The following is a 13299-nucleotide window of genomic DNA, read 5'->3' on the forward strand; positions in this document are numbered from 1 at the left end:
TCCACAAGCAGAAGCTGGTGCGGTGGAAAACATGCGATGCGTTGCTCCTGAGACCCTGGGGAGGCGATACGACAGTCCCGCTGCAGCAGCGGGCGTGTTGCGGTGAATCCGGTCTGTATGGGGAGGAAGGCCACTTGTATGGATTGCGGTGCGTAGGTTCCGTAGGAAGTTTGTTCTTGCAAAGGCACGATGCGACAATCTCGTAGGGGCTGCGACGATCTCCGGGGCGACGATGCGCGGTCCAGCGGGGATCCTCTCTCTCGCAGCTCCTCGATGCGATGTTTCTGCGACGATACTCGCAGCGACGTGATGCGGTCCGCAAGCAAGCGATGTGGCGATCTCACCCAGCAACGACAGGCTCTGCGACGGCACTCGCAGCGATGTTCGGCTTCCCGCACCGATCGGGTGCGTCCCGCAAACGAAGGATACGACGGCTCTGGCAGCGGCGTCAGGCGCTGCGACGATCTCGATCTTCGTAGCAGCGGGAAACTTCCCGCACTGTCGGGGATGCGCTCCGCAAGCGAGCGATGCGACACTTTTAAATTGCAAACGTCTCTCAAGCTTAGTTTCAAGCTTCCCAGCACAGGTACAAATTCCAGAGGCCCCACAACTGGATCAAGCACTCTAGGAAGGACAGAAATCTCTCAAAGAGTTCAGGGAAGTTGGGGTGAAGTCCTTTTGTTCCTGGGACTTCAGAACAGGGAGCCAGCTCTTCTCAGGCCCTTGGAGATTCCTTCAAGACAGGGGACACAGCACACAGCAAAGTCCTTCCCCTCTCATTGGCAGCAAAGCAACAGGTCAGTCCAGCAGAGCAACAGCAGGACAGTCTTCCTTCTTCAGATTCAGCTTTCTCCTTGGCAGAGGTTCCTTCTTGATTCCAGGATGATCTAATTTTCTGTTGTCAGGGGTCCTGTACTTATACCCCTAAAGTATTTGTTCTCTTAGTGCATGTGGGCCCTGAGCCCGGTCTGAACCAGTTCTGGGTGGATTCTGGGTACTTTGTTTTGCTGGATTCTTCTTTCCTTTCAGAGTGAGGGGCAGGGTCGTCATCTGCCCAGCAGGAGGTGGAGCCAGCATTGTGGCAAGCAGGCACAGCTCTATTCAGGCCCAGGTGCTAACTCCTCCCACCACTCAGGTTGCAACTGCAGTCATTCAGCCTAGGGCTGACTCAGCCAGCCTCCTGGGGAATCCCCAGCCCCTGTCACTCACAAACTAGACAGTCAATACACAAACAGGCCAAGGCACACAGAAGGGTCAGACAAGAGAACAACAACTTTCTAAAAGTGCTGTTCCCAAACACAGGATTTAAAAACAGCCTTTCCGAAAAGATGTGTTAGTAAATTCTGAGTTCAGGGATACTACATACTTATGTCCTATCTTGTTCCTATGGGAAGAAATGCTGGAAGCCACTGTAGCCAGCTTCCCCCATGTTAACCAAAGGAGTAAGATAGCCTTACAATAGTGAAAAACGAAAATGGCTGTAATTCACTACCAGAGCATTTCACCTGCACTAGTACATGCTCTACCTTTCACATACACTGCACCATGCACAGGGGGGTACCTTGGGCCTTCCATAGGGGTGACTGATGTGCACGAAAAGGGAAGGCTTGGGCCTGGTCAGTGGGGACACTGACCAGGAGGACATGGCAGTTTCTAAACTGCCCATAGGCACTGCCGTGGCAGGCCTGAGACACCATTTTAGAGCTACTCCTGTGGGTGGCACAATCTGCGCTGCAGGCCCACTAGTAGCATTTGTCATCACCAGCCCTGGCACACCCAGTGCACTTTACTAGGGACTTCATGGTGACACAAATATGCCAAACATGTATATCCAATCAGAATAGCAATTTACATAGGGGCACTTACACTCTGGCACTGATCAGCAGTGGCAGAGTGTCCAAAGCATCTAAACCAGCAAAAACGAAATCCAGCACAGCATCAAAAATACAGGAGGTAGAGGCAAAGAGATAGGGGGAAACCACGCCAAAGATGCCACGTCTAACACCAACTGTCAGCCACACCCAGTCATGGGACCCAGAGCCAGGCTACAGAAACAAAAGGACTAAGGCAGGAAAACTGAAAATTTCTAAAGGTGGCATTCTCACACCACTTCACCCTACAATACCCCACTCCAAGCCATTCCACTCTACGAAACTCCACTCCACTCTACGACATGCCCCTTCACTCTGAGACACTATACTACACGCTATTCTATGACACATCACTCCACTCTGCCCTATGTCACTCTGTAACACTCTCCACAACTCCCTCTACACCACTCCATGCTACTTTACTCCACTATACTCTATGACTTGCACTCTCCGCCACTTCTTTTTATAATATTTCACTCCACGCCACTTCACTCTAAGCCATTCCTCTCAACGTTACTCCACTTTACGGCACTACACTCTACACCACTCAGTTTTACACCACTCTACTCTGCGTCGCTCCACTGTACATCATTTCACTCTATGCATATCAATTCTACACCACTGCACTCTATGGCACTACTTGTACGACACTGTCCTCCTTTTGCCTCTCCAACACACCACTTAATGACACTCCACTCAATGATGGTGCAAGGGTGCCTGCGTTGTAAGCAGGATTGTTTTTGTGCCAGATGGAGCACCTTCACACAGTAAAACAATTCCGAGAAACAATTTCCTCTGTTATTGTAGAATGCAGCACTCACAGAAAGAGGAAAAAACCAGTAGAAATAAAGAGATTTTTTGTTACGCCTCCCCTGGGAAGGCGTAGCATTTTGACACATTCCCAGGTCTACCAGTATTGGTAAATCTGGGAATGCTTCAGAATGTATGGATGGACGCGTTGAGAACAAAAACGTCCCAGGGCAGAGTAATACAACATAGCCATTTATGTTGCATTATCCTGGATTCATCAAGCCACGCAAGGTAGCCTTGCGTAGCTTGATAAATCAAATTTAAGGATTGCAGCAATTTTTCGCCCCGCTGTGTGGTGCAAAAGCAATGCAACTTTAAGATAAATATGCCCCATAGTGTTTCTAAAATATTTAGGTCCGAGTGATTGGCTTAATTGCTGACTCATAACTGTACTTCGCAAATCAGTGCTGTAGACTTTTCACTTTTCTTTATATAACTGCTGGCCTACCAAACAAAACTCAAACGTGCCAGTATCATCTGGGCTATAATTGACTGTGTGATGCACACAGTTTTCTAGTGATCCATTTAGTAACGTTACTTCACGGTGAGGCCTCTGGCACGACATTCATTTGGGCCTGGCAAAAAGTTTAAATCACCCACATTGCACTGCAGAAGCAAGCGTAGTGAGCGAACTCACCCTGAAACAGGGCAATTTAGGTGGGGTTCCTAACCACCCAAAAATGTTCAAAGCAAGGCCCTTTTTGGAACATTGTAAAGTACAATTTTAAGAATTTGACTGAAAGGACATATGATGTACATTAAATTAGAAAAGTAAATAATGAAAATTGAGATCAGTTCTGTCGGAGGATGTATTTCCCAATTTGAAAAGAAATGGCTGGTACAAAAATCTGGCAGGTATTTGAGCCACGAGATCTGCTGTCAATGTCGGAGCGAATCGCCATATCCTAAACCTTTGCAGAGAAAATACCAGTGTACAATTCTGTTTCAGTCTGTAATGGCCATCAATGTGTACTGTACCAGGGTCAACTTGTATTGAAAGCCTAGTACACACAAAGGGCAGGGTTCTTGTTCTCAGGGACTGGTTGCGCTCCGCTATGTTTCTGATTACTGCCTGTAAGGCTCGATAATTTTGGGTAGTGGAGCCACAGGAAAGGGGTGACCCTCCCAACCCCTTTAAGGATGTTGCTCACACAACATCTGCATTTGAGAACAATTCCTATGCGCACACAGTTAGATCAAACATGTAGTTAATACAATAGTATGTTAGGCCAAAACAATAAGATTATTGTCCACTTCTTCTTGTTGAGAATTTCTCTTTTTAATGCTCGAGCTACACCGCGCCAGCCGACACGTGTTTCGTCAAAGCATAGGTCGCTTTGACTCTTCAGGGCTTCCTTCTATTCTAGGCGTGTATTGTAATTCCACTAGACCGGTGATATTTCCAACCTGGTTAGGGTCTCTTCAGGTTACTTTGTTGCTTGAGTCTGCATTGAAAGCCTCACTATCCAGGGTGCTAGGAGTTGTACATTTTACTTATTATAAGGCATGGTCCTGACCCTGCGATGAGGCTTGGGTCTATTCAGTATGAAAACTGACCATTGCCCTGCAAATATCTACATTACTGCTAGATGCAATATCTCTGCCAGGCCACAAACTACATTGTGGGGGTATGTTAAGCACCACTGCCTTGCCGGCTAGTAACCACATTGGTCTGGTATGTAAAGCATCAAGGTGATGGCAAAACCGACATTGCAGAATGTAAAGCAGCATGGCGATGCTAGTATGCAGATTGTCCTGGTTAGTATAGCACCACTGACAATCAATCCAGAACTTGCATGTACAGCCCCGAGATTAATATGTCATGCATGTCCTATTTCAATGCAAGCATTGTCACCAGTGTGTTGCCTGTACCGATTCCCACAATGCACTCCCCCACATACACACACACCCTACTCGCAGCAGTAGGGGCTGGAGTTGCCAGGCTGACCCTACAGCGCTTAATATTGGAAAGCTAGCCGCTGCAGTGCTAAATGGAAGTCATGCTACTCCCTTCATCGTACATACTCTTTTGGTCCCGCGTGAAGTCTGAGCGGGTAAGATGTCTCTGATGTCCACGAGCATGCGCGTGTTCCAGCACTATGTAGTGTGGCTCACTGGTTAGAGGCGGCAGACCCGAGAGCAGAGGACGGCCCGGGACCAGGGTTTGATTCCCGGCGCGGCAGGTTTCTGGACCAGGGTCAGCGGACTCGATAATTCTCTCGCCTCGGTGCCCACTCTGATCAGCGATCACACTCGGCAACTCTGGGCATTAGCTTGCCTCATCTTCACTAATGGCCCCACCAGACCGCCGGGGATGCCTGGTCTCACCCTGGAGATACCCATTAAGGGACCATCTCTCAGGGAAGCCAGGAAGGGTTTCGCAGCGGTCGAAGCGCCTTGGGACCCTCCGGGTTAGTAGTGCGCTATATAAATGCCTATACATACAAACCGTTGTTACTTTGTAGAAGGGTGCTTCTTCTATTCAGGGGAACCAAGTGGGCTGCCCTAACGGCGTGGGCCCTCTCAAAGCGGTGCAGCGAGAACAGTGCAATGGGTCATGACAGCCCAACCATCCCATAAAGCGGCCCAGCAGGGACATACCAGAGTGCTTGAATGAGTCCTGTGTGAACTACCTGAGAAACTTTAATCACATCAATTGTCCACGTCACTCTAACTACTCCATCTTCACCCATGAAAATCTATTGCTTCTGTATTTTTGTCACTGATTACAAGTTTTTTTCTTTATTGAATCCGTTTCGTCTTTCTTTCCTTCTTTTTCTTTTCTGTAGCTTCTTCTTTATGTAACCGTCCTGTTGCCAGCTCTCCTCTCTTGCTAAGGATATTTGCACATCAGAAATACAGCTTTATCAAAACGTGGCATCTCTCGACAAGCGCTGCATCCTACTCTTCAACAGAATTGTCTTTATCTCTGTAGACCAGAAATAACCTTGGTGTACGTTTGGGGCCGATGCCTGCCTGGCCACTGATTTCCACTAATGCAAACACCTATACGCACCGTACAGAAAATAACCTTCACCGGGAAAGTATTGTTTTTCAGCGCGCCCAACTGTCTGCCTTCCAAGATGCGAGGTGCAGTGTCCATCCACTGCATGCTCTCCTGGCATGAAGTACTGTTTGCAGAACGGCCTGTTAACAACCTGATGTCGTTTATCTGCTACATCTTTGCTTGGCTAGCTCTCTATTTGATCTACATTGAAATAAATTGTTTGTAGCAATGCTCCATGGCCGAGGGGACTGGATTTGCTATTGTATTCTGTGTGTTGCATACAATGAATTTGCACTTAGATGTTGAACGTATGCACTGTCCATTTTTGATGATGATAGGCCTGTCTGTGTCCAGTGTTCTATTAACTGTAATGCTATAGTATTTATTTTGGAAAATGATTGATGACTTTTACAGAATAATTCAATGTATCTTTATAATGAGTACATTTTATCAGTATCTACCGTTGTGTGTGTAGGTTTACAAGTGCCAAAATAGTGTTTTCAATCCAAGGATATTTTTACCACAGTACCCCACTGCTGCCAAAGGCGGCTGTGGGGAGACACGTTTACTTCTCACCTACATTTCCTGTTGCACTAACGTGCTTTATTTCAACTTAGTTACGATTTCCTAACTATATTTATTTGAATTAAATTCTTAAAATGTAAAGTAGGATCGCTGAAGATATCAGCCTTTTGTGGGTGACAGGGTAGGTCTGATCTACGAACAAACCAGGAGGCTGCCCATTTAGGCCAGCAGTATGTGTTTGGAGACTTTGTATTAATATGGCGGCATGGGGTTCCAAACATCCCGCACATGTATAATTGAGAAAGCACTCGCTCATCGACTTTACTTCAATTCAAATGTACAATCGTATTCCTTGCGCATCCCTATATTGTGCTTCATGTCAGCTGGAACTGTTTGTTGGAATCTGTGACTATTAGCCGAAGAAAACTAAGAAAGATATCTCGTCCTGCTCTTATGCCCCTTACTTCCTCTCCCCAGACCCACCCACGAGATCTCAACGTTTAAACTGCAAAATGCATGCACGAATAAACAGTAATAATCAATTACTTGCAGATAATGTCAATATTCTGAATCAATTTTCTTCAACTCGCTCCTTTGGTAATGTGAAGTGTGTGCAAGTGTCAGACAAGCACCCCACTACCTTCCCAATTCAAAGTCGTTCCTAGCAAGAGTATACTCTACCGCCACGATCATGCTCCCTATAACCGAGAAACGATGCCACCACTCATCCTTTTTGACTCCCCAAGCTCCTAGAAGGCAAAACTGTAAGCCACGAATAGGAGGGAGTGTAGCTTTGTAAGTACAAGGACAATTACGATGCATTGACAGTAATAATAGTGACAGCAAGTATCTGAGGGACTGCATCATCATAATTCCAGTCCATTAGTATTAGGATGCACCCAACTCAACTTATGTGCCTTCCCAACACCCACCACACAAAAAGCCAGTGCAGACTTGATATACTGAGGGCAAAGTCTAATATTAGAAACTCTCCCTACGCTGTAGCAGTGGATGAGACACTTGAGCCCAAACTTCTGCCCTGACTCTCCAACTTCATCCTCAAAGATTCATCTTTCAGTATTGTATTGAACTCCATAAAGCCAAATCTCAGATATCCTGCAGAGACACACCCATGCAACTGGGAAAGTGGACCTGCCAACAATATCCTCAGACCTGACTCATTCCTCCAAACTATTGGCTGCAGAAATAACAGCTCAGAGCTAACTATGCAAGGTAGAAGTGGAAGGTTTGCAACTCTGATGAGCAGAATCAAAGTTCAGCAACGAGAAATTAATCTTATCAGTACGAGTCAAGCAAATCACCCCAGGCTTGCAATTATCTAAACCATGGAGGCGCGCTTCGTCTAGAGATGCTACCTCCGAAAATAATACCAAAAGCATTCCCTCTTTCTTATTGTGGAAAGAGGCTATTTTAGAGCTGAACAAGGACCACATAACACTAGAAAGCAATCACAGTAAACCCAGCTCTTCCTATCGGTAGGCTGCGGTGAGTGCCACTCAAAGCATAACCTTATAGAAAGCAATTGTGGAGATGTGTCTAGGGGCAGACCTAAAAGAGAGACAAGCACCAAAGGCATATCCAGAATGGAGCTAGAAATTTTTCTATGCGACTGGACCCGAGAAATCCTTCACCAAACAGGAAACCAATCCCTCTAACAAATTTAATCTAACCCAGAGGTCTCCAAAGTCATGATGGCGATCCCCTGAATTGTATAGTATTACCAGGTGTTTTTTTTGCCTTTAGCTACGCAGTTAGGGCAGTAGCAGTGCAAATTTCACTGAGACGCTATATTACATGTCAAATCTAGGTTACAACGTCAGGAAGGTTTTTGAAGTTTCCCTAATATATTCCAAGACTGACGTTAAAATATTAAACAATCCTTTTGGACTATTTTGGGGGAAGCTGTGCCTTTCATAAATATTCAAAGATTAGAGTTACAATAGTAAGTTAGCTGGTACACTCAATTTCTCCTGCCTGGGGAAAACAAATGAAGGCAAGGAACTCAAGGTTGTGTACATTCAAGAGTTCATTCTAGGTCCGAAGGAAAGTGACTATATGGGCAAACAATCTTTGTGCCACATTAGCTGTGCACAAATTGGGCTCAGACCTGCAAATTGTTTTTCTTTGCACCTTTCGCCCTGTAAAACCTGGCAAAAGTTGCATGTGTCAAAACAGGTCTTGATTATGACTTTCAAAGGTCAGAAAGGAGGAGAATATGCTGTTTTACCATGAAGTTCAATGAAAACTAGGCTATCCCTCATTCTGAACTTCGAGAACTGGAACTGGGAGTTAAAACTACAAATCGCTATATCAAGACCAGCCATATCACAAGTGTCTGTGGAGAGGGCCAAAGTGGTTCGCTTAAACAGAGGGACGCTTCTGACTGGGTTCTCTAGTAACAGTCACACATGCAGAAATCTGCTTAGAAAGCTGCACAACCAGCCAGGCCTCTGGTTGGAATACCACACCCAATAAACATGAGATCCTAACTTGGAATCAGGTAAGATTTTGACCTACTGATAAGTAATGCAAGGGGACTCAGTAAATCATCATCCATAGTAGTCCTTAAAGTGTGCAAACTAGCCCGTATGCACCCTTTAACTAGTGTTGCACTGTAATAACCCTCTTATGGAGAATACAACCAGGGGGCAAGACTTGTGTTAATTTCATCTGGGCAGATTTGAGACTGAAAGACAATACTTTACACCAAAAGTGTTGATCTTTGATGGGAAAGCCCATGAAAGAAAAGTGGCTGGAATGCAAAGGAATGTTGATGTATGCATCCTCCAAGTGCAAGGATTAAATGAACTACCCGGGAGGAACAAAGGGGATGATTCTAGGAATGGTGCTCATCAAGAAATGGGTTGTCTGCATACACTTGGGCCCCCTTCAAGGTTAATATCAATTTTAAGTCCCTAGATTTCTTCTGAACGAGGAATCTCTGGAATTAAATATTCTGACTCTTCTCCAGACTGGCATGATGGCTTATTTTGATACGCAGCCCTGAGACACTGGCTTGACGAAGGTCTCTCTTGGGGATGTTCATCGACCTTGCTAACGGTTTGGCCGAGTGACAACTCTGGAGGTATGTCCAGAGATGGCCCCATCTGGAGGGATACCCAAGAATTCAGTATGAAACTGTATGACAACAAATTCTCTGAACCAGGGATCGAATACTATCTATGTTTATATCTTGTGGGAAGGCTGATATTTTAAGCCCACAGTCACCCCTACTTGAAGGCATAGTCAAGACCAATGTGACAGTTTACAAGGCAGGACTGCAGAATGATTCTCAACACCCTTCTTGTAGAGCTGGTCTCTGAAGTGGTCGCAGCAACTGCTCGACTATCCATGGTGATGTTGCAGCGGAAATCGCAATGGAAAATCTTGGAAATGTGGCACCATTGCCTCTGATTACCTTTACCCTGATTTCCGCTTAAGGTCGATGGATCTTTGCCACCGTTTATGACCAGAGAGATCCTACTTAAACATGAGCAATTCATAAAATGCAAATAAATATTTTAGCCAATAACGAGAGATGTGAGTGTTTTTAAAGGGATTTATTTTCCAATCAAAATTTTAAAATCTCTGACTCTTCATTCAGTAGTCAGGTATCAATCAGGTTACAGAATTGATAACAGAAAAATTAAGTTAGCACAAAACACCGTAATTTGCAAACCGCGCGTTCCATAAAGAAACATTTTCTATTCTAAGACAATGGGGCACAAAATGATGTTAGTCAGAACTCCTGAAGAGCTCTAGAAGCAAGAGTGTGTTTGCATAAGGCCAAATCAATCATTAATAATTGAAGAATCTCCCATAAAGAGAAACAAAGCATAGAGCAAATAAGCCTTGGCAAAGCCAGTTAGTCAAAGCACAAATTAGAATGGAACTAAACCTACATCTAATCTGCCTACGTCTTCCTACGTTTTGGTCTCCATCAAGGTCTGCCCTCTCCTTTACTGCATCTGCAAATCACTTCTGCTCTCCTCCCTTCATGTCTGCGTCGAAGTATGAAACTCCTCTGCAGTCTTGCCTCTCTAAATCTCTCTCTGTCTGTCTCTCTCAAAGGGCTCCTAAAGTCTTCCTGCCTGTGTTCTGAAAAGTGTCCTCTCTCCTTTCTCTGAAACTCCTATCTAGGAACGCGTTTATCAAAGAATAATATTACAAAGCATGTAACGTGACTTTTCTTCCTGCAACTGGAATCCAGCCTTCTCCAAAAGGATGCCTCCACCCATTTCATACGTCATCTCCCAGACGGGTAAAGATCCTTCCGACGGCATACTTTATATCTCATTGAATACATTTCATCTGCTAACCTTCCTTTTAAGAAAGACATTTCATTTCTAACTACACTCATAACATGAACTGCAAAAGAACCTTTTTTAATTAAGCAAGAAACATTTAACATGGTAATGCACTTTTAAAATACGTGTTTTTCTGTTCTCACTAAAGCAAAGAATTAAATGAGGTTTTGTTCAACATTTCCAGCCGGAGAGAAAAAGATTCCTTTGCTTATCTGGAAGTTCAACAGGAACTCCGAGAGCAAGAGCTGAATTACGAGCTGGTACTGTTTCTACATCTTAAAATATTGTGCTAATTCTAATGCAAGTTATTTTCTACTAATGCACATTAACAGTTTTCACAAGTTAGAATCACATTTCCAACTAAGCACATTTAAATCAAGCTATGAATTACTTGCACATGGGTTACATAAATTGCTAAATGAAAGTGTCTAGCTAAAGTCTGAATTTCAGAGCTCATGTTTTCACTTTGTGGCACAAAATCTATATGTCACTTTTCATAATGCAGTTTTTCATTTCTGAAGCAAAGGCAGGTTTTCCATTAGTAAAGAAAGCACAGGTTTAGGCTCTTTCAGTGATATTAAGAATTGTCTTGCCAATGAATGGAGTATAACCCCTTAGAAGAAATGTATTCTTTGTCAGAATGGAAGAGAGTATTTCTGCACCTTAAAGGCTTAATCCGTCATATTGTTCAAGGGCTGACGGAACAGCTTTTTTAAAGAAGTTTGATGATGCTGCCATTCTGAACTTCCACTTCTATCAAGCCCCTGCCCCAAACCAGCCAACTTACCCCCACTAAGGAACCACTCATGATAGCAGAAGATCAAAGCTGCAGAAGATCAAAGCAGACGCGGCCTGCAGTGGGAGTACCTGCAGGGCGGTGAAGTGGGGAGGGGGAGGGGCAGGGGTAGGGTGTGGGGTAGTAATGTATGGATTACGGAGCATCCCAGGTAAGTAAACATTTAAATAAATTAAACGAATTTCGTTCAGTGCACTGCATCCCCAAATGCGATGCAGTGCGCGCAACGAAATTCGTTTTAATTATTTAAATGTTTACTTACCTGTAAAACTCCGTAATCCATACATTACTACCCCCCACCCTGCCCCTACCCCCGTCACCGCCCTACAGGTACTCCCACTGCCTGCCGCGGCTGGATCAAAGCCCAACAAAAGCAATATCTAGCAGGAAGTGAGTATGTGCCTCAATCCGGGTTAGCAGGTCAATGCAGTTTTGTCTCTCCTGGAGATCAAAGAAAAACTTCAACAAGTTCTAGAGTAAGGATTGGGAATATAGGTGGTATAGCTTCCAGCCCACAAGGAGAGATTAAGGCCATCATAAATGCATTGCAGGGTCATGTCCAACAAGCAGGCCATAGGGTCAGTAGAGACCTCAGTGGAAGGGGGATTGAGAGGTGTCAAGTTGGAGTGCCCCTTCAAATGGGCCAGCACAAAACCAATCTTGATTATTTGAGGGGTCTCTTCTGCTCTGGGTACAGTCATGACATATATTTATAAACAACACTTTTTAGGCCTATGTCCCTCCATTAACTTAGTACAAGGCTTTTGATCACAAGATGCATTAGAAGCTTGGTCGAGAAAAGTCTCACTGAATGGGTCTCAGAGCTGCGTTTTAGGATCTGCACTGGCGTTGGCAGGGGATGCAGAGATGCACTGCTACTCACATGTATAACAAAGTGAAGGTGTTCTACCTTTGCACTCCCTCCCTCCGCCACCCCCCTTCTGGGAATGACACCTTCACCCAAGTAGGCCCAAGGCCTTATCTAGCACAGGCCAGAAACAAAACAAAACTGATGGGAGTCATCTGGCAAGGCTTAGCAGAACACCTGCGTGTATCTGTTGTCAAAAAATAAGGAGTGGTGGGGAAGACTCCTGTTACATGGACCTCAGTCTTGGGGTGGAACCTACTGATGTGCCAACTCAACCCACATAGAAATTGGCAGGCAGCGAGTTGACTGCTTGGATGGTGTGCACATCTCATTCTACATGTGAACTGGAAAGAGGAGGTGGCAATAATTTTAAATTCCAGACCAATGAAGATAACTCAGCATGTGACACCCATTAACTTCCACAATATGTAAACACGTAGAAAAATATGACGATAATGCTTCAATAATTTTAAGACACGGGCTTGAATAGTGGAATGCTTTGTTATTTCACCAATGACACTTGTTTATACACTTGCATACTTTCTGTTTAGGTGATGCTGTTCTATACTGTCACACCGGTAGCATCTCCCATTGGAGCAGATTTCGAGGCAGGAGGCTCAGGCTTTCAGTCATTTGTTTGAAGTGGGATCCAGCGATCTCATGAACACACTGGAGTGATCCATTCTGTGATGTATATTTAGGAAATAAAGGTTTTAGGGGAGGAGCCAGAATAAACAAAGGAGGAAAATACTTAAGGAACAGAACATTCAACAAGAAGCGGAACTCTTCTTCCATGCGTGTTACAATGTAACCAGATGCCTAAATTATCAAAAAGTCCTGTAAAATGGTTCGTTTTTGGCTGTATATAGTCGATAGTGCAAAATATGTGTGTTGGTTCTCTACTGTTTTAAGCCCTATTTTGAGGAACATCTATTAAGGTGCATGCAATAGCTGCTCTTTTTAAGGTTGACAGTTTATTTTGTGAATAAAAAGCATTTATGAACAGGTGACTGATATTTCATTTATTGCTGATGAAACTATTGTTTGTTACACCAATGACATTTCGAAGATGTTTGAGAGAAATGTTTGCCTTA

The 13299-nt window shown here is 44.5% G+C and overlaps 1 protein-coding gene across 2 annotated transcripts in view; it reads left to right on the forward strand.

Annotated features, from left to right (window-relative positions):
- Positions 1-6763, forward strand: part of SEPTIN11 (septin 11) — a 964023-nt gene extending 957260 nt beyond the window's left edge. The window contains exon 11 of one of the 2 annotated variants that reach the window (XM_086961789.1): positions 5471-6763. Coding sequence is in view for 1 of the 2 variants with exons in the window: in XM_086961791.1 (XP_086817917.1) it covers positions 5471-5486 (16 nt within the window). In the remaining variant the exon portion in view is untranslated. The remainder of the gene's footprint in view (positions 1-5470) is intronic. The other variant, XM_086961791.1, reaches the window with a different exon arrangement.
- The last annotated feature ends 6536 nt before the right edge of the window (positions 6764-13299 follow it).

This window comes from Lissotriton vulgaris, chromosome 3_1, assembly GCF_964263255.1.
Source record: "Lissotriton vulgaris chromosome 3_1, aLisVul1.2, whole genome shotgun sequence".
NCBI classification, from domain to species: Eukaryota; Metazoa; Chordata; class Amphibia; order Caudata; family Salamandridae; genus Lissotriton; species Lissotriton vulgaris.